Raw genomic sequence first — 24,064 nt, forward strand, 5'->3', positions numbered from 1 at the left:
GTTGCAAAAAGAAACTGGAGCCACCATCAAGCTGTCTAAGTCCAAAGATTTTTATCCAGGTAGGTGCAGTGGTAAAGAGCTTGTTTGATGAATTCCCAAGCAAAGTAAGAGAGAACCTACATGTGTTGTATGTTGTCTCAGAAGAAATTGTTAAACAATAGTGAGGGACTTTATAAATTGCTGTGTTAGAGTATGTTATGGACAAATTTTCAGCATATTTCCATGGTTGGTTATGTCTTTTCCCTATAATCGATATGTACTGTGTATGTGACTTCAGTGGATTGCAAGATTGTTCTTTTGCATATTTCTGAATACTTTTATTAGGAAAAATACTCAAAAATTTAAAGATAGAACCCTGGACAGCTGGTATCAGGAAATAGGGTTCTTCTAAAGTTTTCAGACATCATTGTAATGACAATTAGTCTAGAGTGAATTCAAAGGTGGGGGTAGGGAGGCTTCTTAAAGAATGGACCATTTACTTCTGAATCCATTATGTACCTCTTTCTGCTTCATTGCTTTGTTTGTTGGCCTTGGAGTGAAGAGGACAAGAGCTGCCTCTTCAGATTTTTAAAATTTTGTGATTTTAATGTAATTGGAATAAGGAAATCTGTATTGTTATATAAGAAGTAAAATAATATTGCAAAATTTGTGTTACTTAAGAGCTTTATTGCTTAAAATATGTGTAACAGTTTTAAAATATGCTTAACAGTTGGTACAGTAAACTATTGGAATATGGCAAGTTTCCTAGGTGGTATCTTTTTTTATTTTTACTTTTCAGTGTGTTTTATTATTTCAGGTGTTATACAGTTCTGCATGTTCATCTTTTCTTTCATTTTTCATCATTTTGCTACTTAATGTACGTATTTTAAGTTTAATGGAGAAGTCTCCTAATTGAGTAGTGTATCTCGTAGTTAAAATGTTATTAGCTGATTTGATTTTACATAGATCTAGCTTGCCGCCATTTTTGGGGGTCATTTTAGCTTTATGGCTATAAAGATATTGGTTCAATGCTGAGGGAACTGATAACTGCTTATTTTTTTTTTCCTGTTGGAAAAGAAAGCTGATTTGCTTTTAGTGATCTAATTCACTAAGAGTACTTTAGTACAGAAAAGACATCTGGCATGAACGTAAGCAAAAACATTTGGAGGACTTCTTTTTCGTAGCCAATAGCTTGGTGGGAGAATGGACCATTATACTGGATAAGAAGGTTTTGCAGTGGTTGAAACTATCATTTAGTTATATAAACTAAATGTATCATTTTGACTTAACATACCTTTATCAAATTAAAACACATGCGATCTATTGAATATAATAGCTCTGTAAAGTTTGTTCCTGTGAGTGTAGTTTTGCAGATGGCTTTCCTTGTCTGAGAAACTTTCCTTATGCATTAGGAAAGTTTGCTAACAAATTCATATTCATACATTTAAAAGGTATATTATGATGAAAAAAATCAATATGGAATTCCGAAAACCCTTAGTAGAAATAAAAGCACTCAAAAGAGCTTGATTGCAGAATTAATAACATGATAGTTCTAGGAAAAGAGCTGCAATGGTAAATTAAATTCACTGTCAATAGATGAAAATGAAATAGCTTTTTTGCATTATACATGAGGTGGTATCAGATGTGCAGGGATGTTACAGAAAATTGGTGTTTATCAAGGATATTCCAAATAGTAAATTAAATGCCTTTTCATTTGAATATAGTTTATTTTCTGTGGGTTGGAAAGGGTGCACTGAGAATTAGATCTTTTGTGTTTAGTCTACTTAATTGTGCATTTTTTTCTTATTACATTGAAATTGCTTATTTTATTTATAGTTCGGAGGCACGTTATTTGTATAGAGCAAGGACATCCGTTGGAAAAAATGGGAAGCTGGAATGTGCTGAATAAAATTGTGTGTGTGTGGTGACGTAACCTGTTCAAATGTGAGTTGAAATGTCTGTCGGATAAAAGAAGGCTTATCCTTTGCCTGTAACAGGTGGAAACCAATCACACACTGTGGAGTCAATTTTAAGGATAAAATAAAGCATTGTAGTTTTTGAGAAGCTTTAAGAATTCTGAACAGTTAGTATTAAAATATGATTTTAACCAGGTTATTACCTGTTTGAAAAGATACATCTCTTTTCTTCCAATAGATTTTAATTTTAGTGGTGTTTCTTTTCACATTTGACCACAAGCCTGTGGAATTACCCAAGGTACTGGTATTCTTCAACAACAGCCTGTGGGCTCCTTTCAACTTATCTTACTCAGATACATTTAAGGAATACTTACCTTGCACGTGTCAAATCAGCGAAATTATAAAGCTGTGATTCATATTGTCTAGTTATAAAGGGTTTCTTTAAGGATTATGCAATAATTCAGAAGCCCTTTGTGTGAATATGTTTATGATTGTTTTATTAGCATGAATATGCCTGGTGTTTATTTCATGAAGCATTTTTCTGTTTCTCATTTGATAAGAAAGTATATTTGGGGAAAAGTGTACTTTGGTTTTATAATCTAATAGATCTATTCAAATTACCTAAGTATTGAAAAAGAATGATATTGTGTTCATAAGGTTTAGTTCAGATACTACTGGATGTATGACAGAATACAGTTACACTTTAAGGATATTTCAATAAATTTCACCTCTATTGAAATATATTTAAAAACAATTATGGCCAAAGTGATCTCTTCAAAATTGTTTTTCCTTTTTTGTTTTCTTTTTGGCTCAGGTTATATCTTTCAAATAACTTTAAGCAACTCTGCCTTTCTGAGTAATTTAAAAAATTTTCACTGAAATGAAGGAAAGATTTTTGCACTTGGTTGGTATGAATATAGAATTTGCACCTTATGTTTTTCAACATGTTAAATATTGAATAAAATAATAAGAAAATCGTATGATAAGGAATTATGAAGTATATTTTTCAATTACTTTAATCAAAAGAACATAATCTATTATTAGATTTATTTTTTGTTATCTTGTATAATTCATTTACTTTTAAAAATCTCATCTTAGAGAATATTGACTTATTACTGGTGGTTTAGAAATATGTCTCTTTTTCTTACTTAATTAAATCTACTGAATTGGGCTTATTTATATATCCTTTTATAATTATATTACATTAAGTTCCCTTGTAGTAAAAAAGACCTTTCCGATTTTGGGAAATATACTCATTTTTTGAAAGGTGATAGTTTTTTTCTAATTCTTATATTTGATATCTGAAGATGGTTATTTGTTTTCCTTAATAAATAGGAGATTTTATCAGTTAAAATTCTGTAATAGAAGTTTCGAAGATGAAATCAGAAAAACTTACTGAATACCTTATTGGTTGGGAGTAGGAAAGGATGTATAAAATAAGTATTTTCTTCTGTACCTTAGATTTTAGAACACTTTGTAGTACATCTATTTTTATTCTGTCATATGACACTGGAGATATTCATTGTATCGGTCAAATAGGAATCCTTCACTATGATATTGGAATGTTTTTGTGTGTAATGTTTACTGTTTTCATATTTGTAGGTTATAAAATAGGATTGCATTTAATATATATTATTTCATTTTATGATCCTTAATTTAAACTTTAAATTCGTTATTCTTAGATCCATTATGTCTTGGTTTTATTGCTGTTCAACCTGAATGTTGCTTTGTCTTGAAATCACAAGCTGTACAATACATTTTTTAAAATCATGGAAAAGCAGAATATAAGTAAAAATTATTTTATGAGGGAAATATCTTACGCTGCTTTTATTGGGAAATAATTCAATGGTCAATTTAATGTTTAGAAATAGGATTATAAACAAATGATTTTTTTTGAAATTCATTGGATAATGAACTTTAAAATGCAGTGCTTCTGTTGATATTGTTTAGGGAAGAGTATTACAGTATTGGTAGTACATGTGAATATTAATCTTTTAGTTTCTCAAAGTTGCAGTCTGTACTTTGTTCTTTGATCTTAGATGCAAAATACCTTAGAAACTTACCGGTATATATTTCAAAAACAAAATTAATAGAGAAATAGAACTGTTACCAGTAGAGAAAATATAGTAGTATAATTTTCAACATTATTGGGGGGGTTTCATAGGATAGTTATCATTTTATATCATACAATTCCTTTAGTTTTCGTATGATCACAGAGTTGCTGATACATATTTTTCCTTAAATCTTAAAGTTGTAATGTTTGCATTTGACATACTATCTACTGCTATAGATTACTTTATATTTTGTCTCTCTTATCCTTAGTTGAAGGATTAATCTTGTCTTTCACTTAGACATTAGGAGCTCTGTGGAAATTTGCTCTTTTTATTAAATATGTTCTTAGTTTAATTAAAAGGAAAGCTGAACATCTGAAGAAACATTATTGTCATAACACAATCTATGTTAACACTGTATTTTTCCAAAGTTATGATTTTTACCCTTCAGGCATACAAATGTTTTGTGGCCTGAGATTTTTCATTTTATTTGATTTTTTAATTTCATTCTGATGTTTTGCCTTTTATCATTGGTTTATTGAGTTATGGAACATCATTATAATGTTGGTATTTTCATGCATCAAATAGCGCAATGTTACTTCAAAATTTACCATTTGAAGACTTCTGGGTTTTGGAAAAATAGCTCATTTAAAATTTGGGACATTGTAAGGAAATACATTTAGCAGCATTGCCTTGCAGGTATCACCTACAGGATTCCTTGGATAGTTTAAAAATAGTGCACACAGCTGTTGAGATAGTTCAATATTTATGTATCATTTATGTTTCATATAATAAACAAAAAGGAAAAATGATCTGTGTCTGGGAAACACTAAGGAGTGTGTGATACTACTAAAGCACAACCAACAAACCATCAATCAAAAACCCACTCATGTATTTTATTGTTAATATATTTTGTTTTGCTCTGACTTAAGACAATTTGTTTTAAAAATTCTTTATTAAGTGACACAATGGCATTAGTTGAACATTTATGATGCAATGTATTACCTAAAATTTAGCACCTAATAAACATTTCTTTTTAAAACCGCCTAGTTTAGTCTTAGTTCTGTTTCCAGTTTAGTGGAACTATCTTTTAAATCACAACTTTTGTGAGCAAATGTAGCTTTTCAAAATAAAGCTTGGTGGGGGGGGCAGGATGAGGGTGGGAGATTCGTGCTTGATTGCCATCTCATTTCCATCTTTGGATACAGCTCTAGCATAAAGTTAAACAACATCTGCAGAGATCTGACTGACAAACATCTCTCTGGGACTCATCATTGCAGCCTGCAGCAGGTGCATTCAGCTTTGCAGTCTTTTCCAAAAAGAGGTTAGTTTGTTCTAACATTTATCAGTAGACCAGCGGGAACAAGTGACTAGAGAGAAGAGGTTGGTTGTCACTTGTCCAGTGCTGGAATACTACAGGTAATTGGAATGGACTGGTGGGAAGTACAGCCGTGTGTGTCTCACATTGCACTGCAGCTGCTATGGAGCTTAATTACCCTGACCCTCAGAGACTGAAGTGTCATGGTATAAAACGCAGCATGCAGGAAATGAAGCAGTACTTTTCAGTAGTTTCTGATGTTTAGGTTGGTGAAGTTTCCATTTTCTTCATCTCTCCATTTAAAGACTAGGTGGCTTTTAAAATGGAATTACTGAAGCTAAAATGATTTACCATGCATCCAATAGAATAACCCTAAGAAAAGGGTGGGAGGTTTAGGTGTAGAAATAAGCAGAAAGTATCATTAAGTCAGAAGCATTTAAAATTTCTCTGTTCTCCAAGTACATTTTTAATGCATGAGTGAGTGGAAATAAGTGGGAATACTACGTGGTTCTTTTAAAATTATTACCTGAGATTAACATCTATTTACTTTTATAGGAAAAATAAGCCATGTAAAATTAAGTTATATCTTTTTAGTATGTTAAGGACTTTGGCCAGGGAACTTTATATTTTGAAATGTGCCAACGATCATGATAGTTACATCATATTAAAATATTTTAAAGATATTTGCACATACTATAAGAGTGCTATCGAAATGATTAAATGATTCCTTGCCACATTTTATTATAAGCAGATTAAAATTGAGTCAGCTAAAAGCCTAAAGTTAGTCTGTTGTTTTTAATGACTCTACCTGTTTGCAGTAGTTTCTTAAGAATGTGCTTCCATGATGGTACAGAAGTTTATTGTGTGTGCTAATATTATTCCCAGTAATGAGAGTTGTCTCTTACCACAGTCCTGATCAGAAATTGGCCCTTTAGTGAAAACAGTTCTTAAGGTTATAATGTCTTTAAACTAGATCTGGCAAGATACACTGCTATTTTAAGGTAATTTGCAATATAAACAGAAAAAACAATCTGGAGTCTCTGTGAAGCAATTTTGTAGTTTTATTAGCTTTAGTAATTTAACGAATTTTTTTGGTATCCATTGAATATAATTTGTCAGTTACTCAAGGGAATTAAATTCTGGTGTTGCTCAGATTATTTTTTTCCTAACATGTTTTCTAACCTTTATATGTTTTCTGAAGGTTCTTCTTTTTTTTGTAACCAATATTGGCAGTAACTATTTGATTCTGAAGATACTGCGTGCAAGAAAATTATTTTTATTTTAATTCAATTATGGATTGTTGATCATTTATCGGCAGTTATAATAATTAAGAGAAGTAAGATTCAGATAATCCTCTCTAGAGGTCAAGAGAAATATTGCAGTACTTTTGTACATATATCATTTCATTTTTTAATCAAAGTTTTCATTTTTGATGTCATGAACTATTATTTTCTTTTCAATTCTTACCAATAAAAATTATACTTTAAAATTTCACATATGTACTTCACTATAATTTTTTAAGTTTTGATAAAGAAGAAATTTAAAAAACAAATGTTTTTAGATTATATAGTGGAAAAAAAGAATATTGTATAAATTGGTAAACTTTGGAGATATGTTCAGTATTTGCTAAATTTTGAACACTCTATGGATATCCTTTCCCATGACAAATCTTGATCATGAAAACACATTCTATCTTCACTCCATCATTGATCTTTTGCTGCTTCCTGCAGGGCCTGTCATAGCATCGTTGACAGGACCAGATGAAAAATGAAATCAGTATCTTGAGTTTTTTAACAGCAAAATGATACAGGTAAGATTATTTGGTGTGGAAAGTAAAACATTTTTGTCCATTCTCAAGATAATTTTATATAGATACTTAAAATTAATGTTAAATTTTTATTTCTTAGTTCAAGTTCTCTTATGTCTTACTGATGTTCAGTAAACTTTCAATTTATAAGGAATTTTATTCTGAACTCAGTAAATTTTTAAATTTTAGAGAATGTGTCTTATTTTCCTTGTGAAACTGAGCATATTTTTTGAAGTTTTGAGGAATAATTTTTTGTTCTAAAATATTTTTGAAAATTAGCTATACATCGAAGTCCCCATAATTCTATTCACGAGATATATTTTCAGGCAATGAATTAGTTATTAACTAAGATATCAAATCCTTTTTCCTTCTATGACATAATAAATGATGGTTCTCAGCTTATTTAGTTTTTAAAAACCATTTTAATCCCAAAGAAGATGGTTGTATTCAACCAGTTGTTAATAATTTGCTGCTCTGGGAGTTAGATTGGGCCATGGTTCTGGTTTTTTAAGATCCAGTGATTTGGGAGGAATGGTGGAAAAAAAGAAATGGTGTAATGGGTTTCTGTTACACACAGTGGTAGGGGATGGAATGCATGGTTCTGTTTTCTTTTTACTTGTTTGATGTTGCTAAATATTTTAGCGCTTTAATTTTCATCATACTCATCTTTGAAATACTTTTAAAAGTATATTTTCTTCATTAAGGGAATATAGGTGTGATTTTATTTGCCACAAGAAGTTGTGCTTCCCATTTCTCCTTAGATTTTGCTTTCAACTTTTTATATTGCATCTTTGTCAAAGATTAAATGATGACATTATTAAGTAACTAAGAGGCTTTCTGTTGGAAGCATTTGGACAAATTGTAGAATTGTGGAACTGGGTGAAAGTGATGTGGAGCTTACGTATGACCTCTTCCAGAATCTTCACTTGACAGTTGAGAAGATGAAGGCATCAAAAGATTAAATTTATGCAAAATTTTTCTAATGACAACCATTTTCCTGTGGCTTTTAAATATAATTTCTGAATTTGTGGTGCATTTGTAGTAGGTTCTTTATTTTTCTTTTAGGTTTGCTCTAGTTTTTCTTTATTCTGTGTGGATATGACTGAGGAGAAAAGTCCCTAACTTTTTTCTACACCTAGATTTTTAAAATGAGTATGTTCTTTAACAAAAGAGAACAACAAAATAAAAAACAGAGTAGGATGATGTCCCAGTAGTTATTTTACAGTTTTTTTAAAAGTTGATTTGCCACACCACAGGACCAAAAACAGGGAGTTCTTTCCTCATTGTAACATGTTTTTGTAAAAAAAGATCTGATTAATTATATTTCTTAGAAGATGTTGCTTTGTCATTTTTTCTTTTCCTATATTTATACGATTAAAAATGGCCATGTTTTTGGGGTGATTTGTTTCTGCAGCTTTGTTACTTTTCCTCATTAACATTTTTTTTCTTGCTTATATGTTCCTTATGTACGTATTTTTTATTTTTGGTTAAACAGTATTCAGTTTGATTTTTTAGAAGAGTAGAATTTCTAAGTCAAATTTTGTTTTCAAGGATTATTTCAAGAATCTATGTTTTTTCCATGTTCACATCCCTTCCCTAAGTATGACATTTTTCTATGCATTTATAACAGTTGCTTTAAAAAGGACAAATATTATGATTCAAAAATAAACACAGGGCTAATTGTAATACAACCTAAGTAAGAATGTAACTATGCTATACCATGATGATTAATTTGCAAAAAAAAAAAAAAAAAAGAAATGCCGTATTTTCTCTCTTTGTCTAGTCATTAAATTGGTCCACTTCTCAGTTAATTAGAATTCTGATGTTGTTTTCATTGCATTATAGGCTTAAGGACTACTTTCTAATGTAATTACAAAGGTACTTAACATGATTTTGAAGACTTTTCCTTCTACAGCTTTAAACTAAAACAAGACAAAACAAAAAAATCTTTCGTCATAGTTTTTACCCATATCAGTTGAATAATTGGATTAGGATCCATTGATGTGGGAGAATTTATGTCATTCTTCCTGCCTACTGCTCTGTGTTCAAAATACCTCTGTGCTTTACTGACTGCAAATCTGAAAAGATGTGTGAATGAATAAGCAATTTGAGATTTTTTCTCTGAAGTACTCAAGTAGTGTCAATATAGTTTGTGTAGAAGGCAGTCTTGTCTTTAATTTTTCACTACTCTTCTAGTTTATTGATGGAGTGTGTGTGTGTGTGTGTGTGTGTGTGTGTAATACCTGTATTTTGGGATAAGTGAAATAATGATTTCAGAAATTAGAACAAACAAGAAATGTATTGTAGTGGAATGATAGGTATAGACTAGGTATTAAAGAGGAAGAGTGGAGAATGACAGAGGAATTTTTTGCCTTCTTTTTTAAGTATGCTATCTTGTGTGGAGGAAACTTAAAGCCAATTTTATGGAATATTCAAAGGCACCTCGAAAATGAAGAACATCATTAAAACACCCTGACTTAAGCAACATGAGCTTAATTAAGATTTAGTAATTAATAAAGTTATTAAAAGTACCTATAATATAAAAGTTCATGGCTATAGCACATTATAGTTAATTTATGGCTATATGACCCAAGTGATAGAGAACACAGAAACCACTTACAGTTTTTCTTGAACACCTGGAAAATCAAAGTGATACACTATCAAAAGTATGATTACTAAATATTTTATTTAAAATCTTTACATCAGCTTCTCCACATTTGTTGGGGGAAATTAACATGTGACTCTGTGGGCAGAAGTTATGTTGTGACTCCTAGAAGAGGGATAATTTAATTTTCTTATTTACTCAGAAAAAAAATACACCATGTATGTAGTTGAATATAACTTATTTGCTTAGTTTGACTAGCTTGAAATATCAAGGTGTTTATTATACAAGTAATTAAAATTTCAGGAAAGTTACTTTCTAAACATTTAAAATTTCAAGAAAAACTTGAACTACATGAAATGCTAGTGTTTTTCTTATATTAATACATCATTTGATTTTTACCATTATAATTAAAACTGATGAACTTTCTAAAGATTTAATAGATGTACTCTTTTTCATTCCTGATGCCTAGTTGTGAAGATTGTAAGAACCACTAGAAAACAGTTTGTTAAAATAACCCTAGAATTTCTTTATCTGGCTACTTCCCCTGCTCTTCTATGCCAACAATATGCTCTGACTTTAAGTTTGATAGACCTCTGTGTGTTCTCTTTGGGGTTAGAACTAAGTGTGCAATGCCCTGCAGATCTTAGTCTCAACCTATGGAGCAGGAAGAGACAAAAAAAGATGAAAACCTGGTTATAATAAAGTTTTCATAAGCATTCAATGGGAGAATTACATCTACAAGTTGAAATTACCTCTGTCAGTGAGTGGCAGGGTCTTCAGAGGGAGAGGTTCAACTTCAAAGAAGAATTCATAGAGGAGCTGACTGGATTTTGAAAGTTGAATTTTTAGTTTGCATGGTGGACAAGGGTGGAAGGTCATTTAAAGCACAGAGATAGAAAAATATACAGACATAAAGGTATGAAAAAAAAATCTTGGTATATTTAAGACTCCAAGGGTAGTTTGTATTTTCTCAGATAAAATGGATTTTGCTGTGTGTGTGTGTGTGTGTGTGTGTGTGTGGTGGCAAGAGAAGAGACTGGAGGTAGGGGTCATAGGGAGGCATTATAGATATTTTTACAGATAAGAGACAATATGTTACATATGAACCAAATGGCCTGACTAAAAAATATTCATCTTAGATAAACTCGTTAGCAAGAGTTATTTCTTAAGTCTGTTTGTCTCTATTTAAATTGTGCTATTTGTAATTTAGAGGAAAGATTACCCTAATTGTCTAAAAGCAGAATTCAGTATTAGACTGAAGAGTCTGGCTTTCTTCCTAGGACATATAGGTAGAATGAAAGACTTATTTATTAAGAAGACAAATGACAGAGGGAAACCTAAGGTAACTAGAAAGATAGAAAAAGATCTTAAGAAGTGTAAGAGTTATGCTGAATTCAACAAATATTTGCCTAGTGTGGAAGAAAAAACAATGTAGGGACCTAAAGAAAGGCAAATGTCGGTGAAGACCGTTTTGCACTAAACTCTGGAGGCAGAAACCTGAATTTAATAGTTGCTCACTTTTACATATAGCATTGTCTGTTTAGAGTTACTGACCTGAATGGTTTCTTTAACTAGTTTACTTCTTATTCATAGCAGTTTAGAATCATATACCTGGTAAAATTTTTTCTCATGTTCTGAATTTTTCAATATGTAAACCTTTCTAGATTTTATGGCATAAAATGATGAATTTATTTTTAATTCGATGAAATTTAGGGATTTGCACAATGTACATCTATTTTTTATATTTGAGTTTGAAGCCATTTAAACACTGAAGCTTTGATATTTTTTAGAAACACTGGTATTTTATATTAAAGGAAATAGAAACTTACCACTTATTTATTAGTAGGTACTCTGTTATGTAGTAAGTTTGATTAGAATTTTGTTTAATTGAGAGTCACCAGGATTTTCCAGCATTGATAAACTCTTTCTTAGAAGAATGAATCTTATTGATAAGCTTATAGTTCAGATGAATTATTAAAAAGTGACTGAAAAATATGGCACTATTTTTTCATTTACAAAATGAGATTAAAGTCTGTTTAGCATTTTATACTGATTTGTGAAATCATTGGCTACTTGTGTGGAGAAACATTAAAAAATTGAACAGCTGAAGTGACATTAAGCACCAGATGGGGATTTAAAATAAAAATATTCACTGTGTAATCTTTATTTAAGTGCTATTCATAATTCAGTAATGCCAGTTGTATAACTCAAGGTTGAATTCAGTTTCAAAAGGAAGCATAAGAAAAGTCTCATTGCCTTAAAATTGATGTCCACATGAGTTCATGACTTGTTTACAAAGTGATAAATAACGCAGACAAGGACTACATACATTTTTTTGCAGAGGAAATATGATTATGTATGAGAAACAATGCAATGAAATTTTTGATTGATGAGTTGTTTAAAAGTAACAGTTAAGTTTAACTTTTTTTATAAACTCCATCTGCACAATGATATACTATTTTATATTTTAATGTATCATCTGTTCTGAAATTTTTCAGTGATGTTTTCCTTAAAGTCATGTTTTACACTTAGCCTTCTGAAGAGAGTACCTAGTCTGTTTAAGAAAAGGTATGTTCTTCTCAAAAGTTTTTCTTGAGTTACACTTGTGTATTTGGTATGGTGTTTAAAAACTAGAATGGCACTGTGTATGAAAACACAAACTTATAGTGAGTTAGGTATGCCATATGTGGCATTTTAGGTTGGCATATATCAACTGTGTAATGTACTAGGATTAGTAATTTTACAGTGGAAGGCTGCTACTTACATAGTTTCTGGTTGGTGGGTTTATTATCCTGACCAATCCTTTACTTTGTCAATCCCTGTTTTTAACATTTGTAAAAATCTTTTTGCTGTTGCTATGATTATCATGGGATTTGTCTTCCTGACAAACTTATTCTCTGAACTTTAGATTTTTTTGAAAAGATAGTATATTATTTATGAATGTGAATAGTAGCTTTATGTATTGAATTTTTGTCAAAGTATTATGCTAATATAGTTGCTTTGACCAAAAATGTTTTTTGTAAAGTAAGAATTGAAAACAGTATTTTCAGTTTTAGGAAAAGTACAAATGTTGATAAGAAAAGATTTGAGGTTGTTAGGAGACTTGGTATTGAAAGCAATTAAAAGCAAACTACAATAAACACTGCCCTTTTATGACAGAAATAGTCAATTTTGAATTTATGTCAAAGCTTTCTTGGGCATACTGATATTTTGATTTTTAGAGAATGTTGCTTTTATCAAAGATTTTTTCAGGGAAGTCCCTTCAAATCATCACATTTAAAAATAAGTATCAACTACAATGTGATGGGATAATTTCCATAATTTCAAGGGATAAATCATGTGGGTAAGGACTACATGCATTTTTTTACACTGTACAAAATGATAAAGTTTGTTAAAATGTCAGGAAGTCACACAGACACGTGGGCATTGTTCAGGAATAGAGTGGGTAGGGAAGGGAAAAGATGAGAGAAAGATTTCAGTACTGTGCTCCCTCTAATTCTTTGGGAAGACAGCAGCATGCATTTCTGACTACTACAGATATTCTATATAAATACAATTTTGTTAATAAAAATTTTGAAAAAAATTTGGGGTTGAAAAGTGTCCCAAGTAATAGTTATCTGAACTCATTGTCTTCTATAAATTCTGCCTTTTCAAAAGTCAGGTTCTGGATTTTTTTAATGTTTGCATTAACCTGCCTCTGTCATAGTTAATGGAAAAAATAATGAACTTGTTTTTGAAACTTGTAAGACCTTACAGCTAAAAGTTATTTATTGTTGTAGCTTATTGAGATTTTGTATTTATAGCACTTATTTTAATTCTTAAAATATCACTGTAGTCAGGAATTTTTATTTCCATTTTACAGATGAATGAAAAAATCAGTGGAAATTAAATGGATGTGATATGTTAAGCTAATAATGAACCTGTTTACTGTTAGTGTATAATGTTGCATCAGAATACGTACAAATTAAGTTCAAAAATCAGTGGTCACAATTTAGGTAAGATCCTCCAAACTGCTGTATTAGTTCATGATTGGAGGATGTACAGATGTTTTTGATGAGTCAACAAGTTATTTTCCTGTTATGGAAGGCATACAAATACAGAATTTACCCTTGAAAGGAAAACTATAATTATTAAGTAATTGGAGCCTATAAACTAATTTTCTCTATCTCTTGGCCAAACGTGTGTAAATAGAACTTTTGTATTGTGATATTCTCCTATCTTCATACTGATTTTAGACCTCTGAGATAGTGTGACATTTGACTTTATTTTTAAGGTTGTTTACTTGAAATGATTCAATTGTTCTTGGTTTAGGGCTATAAAACGTAGTCACTAACCTAGTGATTTGTTGAATTATAAACTTATGACTATAATGGTTTATTCATATTACTATGATAGTATTCACTGTAATAAAATTTTTATGGGGAAAATATGCTATGGATGTTATGCAGTGGAATTTATTAAGAGATTATCATATCAGTTTGATACTTCTTAATACCTCTGGGAAGTCAGATGGTATACAGGACTGTTCTGGTTCATGTGGTATCCAGCCAGTTTGAATTCCAGCTCTGCCACTTAGAATTATACATTTTTAGTCTTTTAATTTTCTTGGATCTCCAGTTTTCTTTTCTGCACCGTGGAGTGTCACTACCTCTCTTGTAGGTTTTGACCTGGGTATCAAGAAAGTACAGATAAAAGTGTGCCACATAGTAATTTGACATATACTAAGCATTTTAATGAGCTGTCTTTTTTCATTCTCTCTTTTCTATGTTTGTTTCTTTTAAAAATAATACATTTCCAGCAGAGATTTCAAATAAGGAAAGTTACATTAAAGAGGTCCTAAAAAGAAAAAAAATTTGGTTACTTTTTATTTTTTTTCTCATGATTATTATTATTATTATTTTTTTTGACAGGCAAAGTTAGACAGAGAGAGACAGAGACAGAGGGAAAGGTCTTCTTTCCGTTGGTTCAACCCCCAAATGGCCGCTACGGCCAGTGCGCTGTGCCGATCTGAAACCAGGAGCCAGGTGCTTCCTCCTTGTCTCCCATGTGGGTGCAGGGCCCAAGGACTTGGGCCATCCTCTACTGCCTTCCCGGGCCATGGCAGAGAGCTGGACTGGGAGAGGAACGACCGGGGACAGAACCCGGGGCCCCAGCTGGGACTAGAACTCTGGGTGCTGGCGCCGCAGGCGGAGGATTAGCCTAGTGAGCCGCGGCGCCAGCCTCTCATGATTATTTTAAAAATATAAGCAGTACAGAGAATATTAAAGCTGAATTCTCCCTTATTCCACTCCTTTCAAACAATTAATATAAATAATTTGTTATATTAATTTAATTTTCTCGATACCTTTCTAATATGCATTCTTATTTTCAGTCAATAATTACGAGTGATAAATGTTTTTAAATCTAGATAGGAATGAGTTTTTAGCATACTCCCTGTTTTGGTTAATGAGCTTCTAAATACTGGAAGGGGTTCTTCTATTTGCAGCTTTTAAAAAAAGTTTATTACATAGCTTTAGAAAAGGTACTCTGATACAAACCTCAAAGACAAGAAGAGCTTTTTTTACTTGTTTATTTCTCATATAGCAGAGATGAATTTGTAATATCACAGAATACTATAATAACTTCACAAACCATTAAGGTTTATTTGTATTGTGACTCTTGATAATTAATTGATCATTTTTTTAAAAGATTTATTTGAAAGATAGAGTTACAGAGAGAGGTAGAGATAGAGAGAGAGGTTCCAGGTTCCACTGGTTCACTCCTCAGTGGCCACAACGGCCGAGCTGTGCGGATCTGAAGCCAGGAGCAAGGAGCTTCTTCCAGGTCTCCCACACAGGCACAGGGGCCCAAGGCCTTGGGCCATCTTACACTGCTTTCCCAGGCCATAGCAGAGAGCTGGATTGGAAGACGAGCAGCTGGGATTAGAACTGGTACCCATATGGGATGCTGGCTCTTCAGGCCAGGGCGTTAACCCACTGTGCCACAACGCTGTCCCTAATGCAACATTTTTGTATGTATTATAAAATAAATATATCTCAAGAGTTTTGATAGGAACTTAACAGGAATAAATCAGGTGACACAGATAATTTAAGACTTTTTCATGAGTATAATTCAAAATACTAAGGCTTTGAAGATCTTTTCTCCATTTGTAAAAAAAAAATCGTAATTAAATGTTGGAGCTAGCTGTTTAGTTATGCAGGTGACAATTTGTAAAACTTCCTTTTCAGATTTGTTTTTGAGCTGTTAAAATTTTTTTGTTGCTTCCAGCAGCGTTCATGTAAGATATAAGATACTTAGTGGTGTGATTCTACTAATGTTATTTTTTAAGGGCCCTGATATATTCCTTTCTATTCTCTAACAAGTATTCACATTTTCTCAGAATCATCACATATACTCTTGATTGCCATTTTGTTAAAATTTTTGTGATAGATCTATATTTTGTCATTATGATTATAAAGCTTAATGCTGTGTTCAAGTACTTTTTATATTAAATATTACTTATGTGTTAAATATTTAAGATTAATCTAATACCAGAGGAACAACTGTAAATGTGATACCATCATTGTATGATTATGTCCTGGAGTACAATAAATTTAATAAGATCATACTGATTCTTAGATTGCTTTGTGGAGAAGCAAGGTCTTAATGAATATCTGACATAGTATAACTTTAGTTTTATATTTGGATTGTCACACCTTTAATTATTTAAGAATACCAGATGATACAGGAAAAAAATAAAGAAACTGAAACTTCACTATAGGTCATTTAATTCCAGAATGACTAAATATTGTAATACAATTTTTCATAGAAAGCTTTTATTTAATAAATATAAATTTCATAAGTACAACTTTTGGATTATAGCAGTTCTTCCCCGTATTCCTGCCCTCCACCCCTAAACCAGCCCACCTTCTACTTCCTCTGCCATCTCATTCTTCATTAAGATTCATTTTTAATTATCATATAGTTTTAAAGCAATGGATTTATTCTTAGAATCTGTAGAGATGATGAGTGAAATATAATTGGAATTGAGAGTAAGGTTAAATGTTGGCAGTTTATAGAGGGAAATTCATGTTAGTCTTGGTTAGAGAGGACTATGGGTTATCTCTGTCTCTGTTTATAATAGAGTATCATTTTAGGTAAAAGAGAAGTTTGAGATAGGCTGCAAACGTTGACAAAACCCCAGATTTCCTTTTCATTTGTGACATTTTTTTCATTAGTATTGAAGTTTCCACAATATATGATGAAGTTGAACATTAATTCCAAAATATTTTCTGTAATCCTCATTGTTGATCTCATTTCCTATTTCATTGAGTAATAAAGTAGTTTGAAAAGCTCCTGACATCAGACCCATCTGAGAATCTGTACATTCTGTATTTTCTCTTATTGTTCTGATAAACTGTATTAGCACCTGGCAAAGTCCAAGTTCCACTTTTACTCTAATTTTCATTCCTCTTGCATATGGAGACACCTTCTTTTGGAAATTATTTTTTTTCCCTGCATTATCAATTTTCTATTCTATGGGATTTTTTTTTCAACTTATAAATGTGCTTTTGTTTCTCTGTTTTTATTTTTTTCTTAAGCATGATTCTTTTTATTGTTTTTCCTGTCTCAATTACTATACCGTTAGCAGTAAATTACCTCACACTGATTGTCCATACTTGTGCAGTTTCTTGATTCTCTCTTGCATCTCTCTTTCAAAGCCATTCCAATTAGGATTTTGACTCTATCCTTCTAGTGGATCAGTTCCTTTGCAACTTTGGTAATTCTAAATCAGTAGCCTGTTTTCAGTCCTCATCTGTGTATAACAGCAGCATTTGACACAGGAATTACTGGTATTTGATTTAAAACTCTTCATTTTGCTGGAAGCACACCTCTACCTCATTGGCTGCTGTCTCATGTTTTCTTCACGGCTTCTTCTCATTTCCTTCAGTCCTTGGACCACCATTCATTTTTTGCTTTTTTTTTTTTTTTTCTATACATGCTTATTCCCTTGATCATCTTAACCAGAATCATGGCTTTAAAAACAAGCTACTCTTCTTTGATGACTACTAAGTGTTTGTATCCATTCTGGACCTTTCAACTGCCTACTTTATTTTATGTGTATGTTTAACATGTGTGGTACAACTGAATATGATTTTAAATATTCTGATCTTTCTTACAGCCACCCAAAACAACTTCTCCCACTGTTTCCTGCATAGTATATGCAATGTTGCCCTCCAGTTTCTAAGTCAATAAATTGGAAGTCATCTTCACCTTTTTTTCTGTCAAATTCTATATGTTATCGGTCATGATTCTGATTATGTTCAAGATATTTTCCTTAAAGGAAAACCAAATAATCAAGCCCAAAGCACATACCGAGATATATAAATAAATGTTACAAAAAGGTTTTCTGCTGTGCTTAGCCAAATAAAGAATTAACCTAAAGATATGGTTCTGTGTGAATTTGGTGTTAAAGCTGTTTTTAGCAGATGGCAAAAAGTAACCTGCTCATGTTATTGGGTTGACCTAAGCCCCCGATTATTTATAATTTCAAAAGGTAAAGCATTGAGAAGGCCTGATTTATTTATTTATTCATTCATTCATTCATTCATTCATTTTTATTTATTTTTGTGAGCAAGGCAAGATTTATGTAAGTCAGAAACTTCCTGCTGTAGCAGCAAGGAAGGGGACTATTTTTTAAATATTTACTTATTTATTTTGAAAGAGTTACAGGGGGAAAGAGGAAAGAGAGAGAGAGAGAGAGGGAGAGAGAGAGAGAGAGACAGAGAGAGGGAGAGTGCTTCTGTCCACTGGTTCATTACCCAGATGGCTGAAGTGGCCAGTAGTGAACCAGGCCAAAGCCAGGAGCTAGGAGCATCATCCAGGTCCTCCATGTGGGTAGCAGGGACCCAAACACTTGGGCCATCTGCTGATGTTTTTCCCACGCCATTAGCAGAGAGATGGATCAGAATGAAGCTACCTGGATGCTAACCGGTGTCCTTATGGGATGGTCAGTGTCACAGCTGGTGGCTTTACCTGTCATGCCACAATGCTGGCCCTTTGGTTCATTTTTTGTTTTATGTTACTAGAAAGTCTATATGAAATAATCTACACTTGAAGGAATGTGAGGATCCATATATCCAATATAGTAACATAAATGTATTTTTGCCTGCAAGAATTGAGTTTCAAAGAATAAATATGTGTATGTACAGTGGGACATCATTCAGCCTTAAAAGGGTTTTATTGGTATTTCCAGTAACATGGGTGAACCTGAAGAACATTATGCTAAATGGAATAATCCAGACAGGAAAAAGACAAATAATGTGTGATTTCAATTATATGTGGATCTAAAAAAGTTAAAAATTAAATACGTATATATAGAGAGTAGAACAGTGGTTACCACGGGCAGGGAGGAAATGGAGAGAAGTAAAGCACAGGATACAAATGTAGTTAGGATAGCTAAGTCTAGAGGTCTAATATACAGTCTGAGGACTATAATTTATGTGGTATACCAAAAACTTGCTAACAGTAGATTGTAGGTGCTCTTACCATAAACAAAGTTGGTATGGAAAATACTGTATGTGTTAATTTGTATGATGTAGTAAGCATTTCATTATGTGTATATATGTGTGTGTGTGTGTATATATATATATATATATAAAGACATCCTGTTGCATACATTAAATAAGAACGGAAGAAATATATGAAGTTACAGGATTAAAAAAGATTCTAAATAATACCTTGCATCAAATTGTGTCAAAAGTAGGGGCCGGCGCTGTGGCGCAGTAGGTTAATCCTCCGCCTGCAGTGCCGGCATCCCATATGGGCCTGGTTCTAGTCCTGGTTGCTCCTCTTCCAGTCCAGCTCTCTGCTGTGGCCCGGGAGGGCAGTGGAGGATGGCCCAAGTGCTTGGGCCCCTCCACCCGCGTGCGAGACCAGGAAGAAGCTCCTGGCTTTGGATTGGCAAAGCTCCGGCCGTTGCAGCCATTTGGGGAGTGAACCAACGGAAGGAAGACCTTTCTCTCTCTCTCTCTCTCTCTCTCTCTCACTGTTTGTGACTTTACCTGTCAAATACATAAATAAAATCTTTAAACAAATTAAAAAAAAGTGTCAAAAGTAAAATCCACTGTTGTTACAAAATATAATTATCTATTCAAGAATATTGTATTAAATCACAACCTATATAAGGATTATGCCTTAAAGAAGTTACATACCTGAAAAAATAAATTATCCAAGTGGTATTTTTTCCTGTAAAATATATAGATGCTTTTATGCCTAATAATTGAGTTTCTTCATTTTCGTGTCCATGGTAGTTATTTCAGTTGATAGACTTCAACTTCTGTCTTTAATTTCAATCATTTAGGCTTAACTTGACTTTCAATTTTGCTATTCACAGAGTTCTCAGTTATTAAAAGAAATTTTATTATGGCTCATGAGGCAGAGAATTGTGTTTTGTAGATCATATCTAATATTCTGATGAAATAATTGTGTAATAACAATTTGACTTGATTTCTAATCATACATTTTTTCAATATTTCTTACTTGTGAAAGATATGTGGTCTCTGGAAGTAGTCTTCCAGAGTAAGACAATAATCTGTGCACTTGATCATATATACGTGATACAGTAGAGGAATTTTGTTTAATCACTGTTAAAAAACAAAAAAATATGGTTTTGTGGCTTTCTGGATTATAGGGACAATTTTAAGATGAACCTTAAAATTTAATTTTCTATCTTGAAATCATGGTTTAAAATTCATGACTTTTTTATTATTTTGACATGATTATTAATAAATCATCCCTTAGTATTAATCTTCACTTATCGGATATATAGTTTCAATAACATCTTTCTTACATTATATCTTGGAAATATCTATATGATACTCTTTCCCATAGCTCTTTGAGAAAGATTTTGTATATGGTTTATCTGACTCCAAGCACTTGGTGTTTGTATCATTCGTATTATGAGGTAAAAATAATCTTGATTGTAGATAGTTTTTACAACATAAGCTTGGTTTTAAAGTTTCTCAGTTTTAAGTTTTATTATTAAAGTGTCACTCCATAGTCAATTGCAGCATGATCAAATCCTTCTTTTAATTTTATAAATTAAATTTTATAAAATAGCTTTAAAATTTGTCTACGTAAACAATGAAGACATATCTTCACTGTAGTCATACCTAAAATAATGAGTATGAAATATGAATATGTAATTGAACATACCTCCTAAAGAACAGTTTTTAAATTGTTTTGATAAGTTTTATGTTAAATTTTGTTAAAATTTATGTTAATTAAAAGTCTCAGCTTTTCCAACATTTATTTATTTACCCACATATCCACCTAGCAAATACTTACTGAGTGTGGCTTATATATTGGACATTTTCATACACGCAGAGGGTACTAAGATTATTTTTTAAAGATTTATTTTTGTTTATTTGAAAGACAGAGTTACAGAGAGAGATAGAGAGAGAAAGAGAGAGAGAGAGAGAGGTCTTCCATCCACTGGTTCACTCCCCACAGGGCCACAATGGCCGGAGCTGTGTTTATACGAAGCCAGGAGCCAGTACTTCTTCTGGGTTTCCCACACAGGTGCAGGGGCCCCAGGACTTGGGTTAACCTCCACTGCTATCCCAGGCCATAGCTGAGAGTTAGATCAGAAGAGGAGTAGCCTGGACTAGAACCGGCCCCAGATGGGATGCTGGAGCTGCAGGCCGGGGATTTAACCCACTGTGCCACAGCGTCGGCACCTGATACAAAGATAGTTAAGACTAACTTTCTTTCCATTTATAAAGGATGAAGATGGAGAGTGTAGCAAAGGCTAGATTGTGAAGGGCCTTTTACTCAATATCAAGTAATTTTAGTATTTTAAATTGGATTGTCAGGAACTTTCTAAATGTTGAGTTACCACAAGTTCAAACCTATACTGATGATCAAAACTTATGAATGGTAGTGAATGATGGTACTTTTTTAGAGAATTATTTACCTAGATAATAACCCATGATAGCGTTAAGATTTCTAAACATTAAAAGACATTATGAATGGAGTAGTCAATTTATTAAAGGAAGTAACTATTTTCTGATAATACTTTACAGTGTTAAATGGCAACTAATTTCTGTGCCTCTATTAGAGGCTGAAACCCTAAGCTCCTAAGCTATTTCCTGTAAAATGCTATTGTATTTTAAGACTCCATTAGAGATAAGGATCTGTGGGAAAACTCACAGAATGAAATGATTTTGATTTATGTATGAATGGCATTTCCATGATAACAGTGATGCCATACACTAATTATTTTATTTGTTATTTTTTTCTAATTTTATTACATGAATTTCTGTTTCTGATAACCCTTAAAATGTATAATCTTTGTTTTTTGGAGCTGTTGGTATTTAAAATATAAATGTAAGAACTGATGCAAATAGTCTCAGGCTTTTATTATCTTCCATGTTGTGTAATTTTTCTCTAGAGTTGCTGAGTATCCCAAGATAAAAGACTAAAATCGGGCAAGTTGACTCCACTGGTTAGTTTAACATTTTCCATTTACCAGATCTGTTGTGAGATTACCTTATTCTTAGATGCCACATATGGATGAGCTCGTGCAGTGCTTTTCTTTATGTGCTTGATCTGTTTCACTTTAACACTGTACCTCTAGTTCAATCCAGGTGGTTCTGAAAGGCAAGATTTCATTTATTTTTATAACTGAGTAATATTCCATTGTGCGTAAGTACCACATTTTCTTTACCTGTTCATCAGTGAATGGACATTTACATTGTTTCCATTTCATGGCTATTGTGAATAGTGCTGTAATAAACATGGAGTGCAGATGTCCATTTGACAGGTTGATTTCATTTTCCTTGTAATATACTTAGTATTGGGGTTGCTGAATCATATGGCAGTTCTACTTTTAGTATTTTGAGGAACCACCATTCTGTTTTCTGCAATGGCTATACTAATTTACATTCCTCTCAACAGTGTACAAGGATTTCTTTGTACCTAAAACTACTGTTGTGATTTCACCTTTAATCCTTGTTGACACCTCTAGAAAGAGAATTATTTTCTTAAGACTGTCACTTATCATTTCTCTTATTCACTTTTTCATGCTATCGTTTTAATATCTCATTCTCTTGAATCTTTTTGATTTTCTCATTAAATCCTTCATCATGGCTTAGTAGTATATTTAGTTTTTAGTTATATAAAATTTAAAAAACTAAATCCTTTCTTTGATTTCTAATATTCTCTATGGTCATTGCCTCTCTCCCCCTTACATAATGCATCAAGTTTTTTGAAGGGACAGTTCGTCTACTGAGATTGTATTTTCTCAGTATTCTCTTATTCTTGGTTATCCAATTCTTTGGAAGTCCATTTGGTATCTTCTTAGTTGACTAATTCAATGAACTGTTTCAGCTGTCTACCCATTATCTCCATTTTCAATTTTCTGGAGCATTTATGTTCCTGTTTCTCCTATTATTTATTTAACTTTCTGTGTCCTCTTGAACTTTTTGAGTGAAAGAGTGTTTCCTTGTCAGCACCCTCACAATGTAAGGTTCCTTTTCTTGGCTTGTAGTACCTCAGTGAGGAGTACTCCCGATAGAGATACTGTTTGACTTACCGTTTCTCAATTCATTTTAGAATGTGAGGATGCTTATTTTTTCCTTGTTTCCTCCTTAGGTCCTGGTTTCCAAATCTTGTGCAATTGGAAAGGTACCCATAGGAAAGTTACCCTAAATATTCTCTTTCATGTATACCAAGATGATTTAATCTCTAAGCCAGAAAAAAATTAAGTCATTGCTCCCCCCCCCGTACCAGTTTAAAAATGAAATTGATGGATTGATAGAATGAGAGAGAAGACACTGCAGTCCATCCAGTTGTGAAAATATGTGGATAATGGATTAAGCCTGGAAAAATACTTGTTTTAAGTGTATTTATGATCTGTGATAAATAGCATTCCAAAGAATGTGGGAAAATTAAGGGAGATATAGAAATGAATTACATTGAACTACGAAGGCTGGCTTGGAATACTTTAATATTAAGGGAGAACTGTATGCATAATATGAAATTTATGAAAGATTCTGCTTCAACACTTTACACTATCAGAACAGTACTTCACTAACAAAAGAGGAAATCCAGGATGTGGTTAACCTATCAAAGCAGCTTATGTGCTATATGAGGAACAAGTTGCCTTTTGTAACTTTTCTGTATTGGTTATAAAATGTGTTCATTTATGCTTGTGGATAAATGCATATACATTTTTCTAGTGATCAGATTTTCAGTACTGTAACCACAATTGAGGAGGTGTTTTATTAAATTGGATATTCATTTATTTGTTTAAAATATTTGTTTATTTATTTACTTAGCAATCAGAATTACAGAGAAAGAGAGAGATTTCCCATCTGCAGGTTCATTCCCAAAATAGTTGCGTTT

At 32.3% G+C, this 24,064-nt stretch overlaps 1 protein-coding gene across 8 annotated transcripts in view; it reads left to right on the forward strand.

Moving 5' to 3' along the window:
• Window positions 1-24,064, forward strand: part of NOVA1 (NOVA alternative splicing regulator 1) — a 155,443-nt gene that overhangs the window by 2,053 nt on the left and 129,326 nt on the right. For 6 of the 8 annotated variants that reach the window (XR_011380473.2, XM_008269458.5, XM_017348235.4 and 3 more), the window contains exon 2: window positions 1-59. This exon is cut by the window's left edge and continues 85 nt beyond it. Coding sequence is in view for 5 of the 8 variants with exons in the window: in XM_008269458.5 (XP_008267680.1) it covers window positions 1-59 (59 nt within the window). In the remaining 3 variants the exon portion in view is untranslated. Of the gene's footprint in view, window positions 60-5,148; window positions 5,271-6,994; window positions 7,075-24,064 lie in introns of those variants that run through there. The other 2 variants (XM_070053337.2, XM_051822735.3) reach the window with 1 other exon arrangement.

Source organism: Oryctolagus cuniculus, chromosome 12 (assembly GCF_051225735.1).
Source record: "Oryctolagus cuniculus isolate XC-2025 breed Fujian yellow rabbit chromosome 12, ASM5122573v1, whole genome shotgun sequence".
Classification (NCBI taxonomy): Eukaryota; Metazoa; Chordata; class Mammalia; order Lagomorpha; family Leporidae; genus Oryctolagus; species Oryctolagus cuniculus.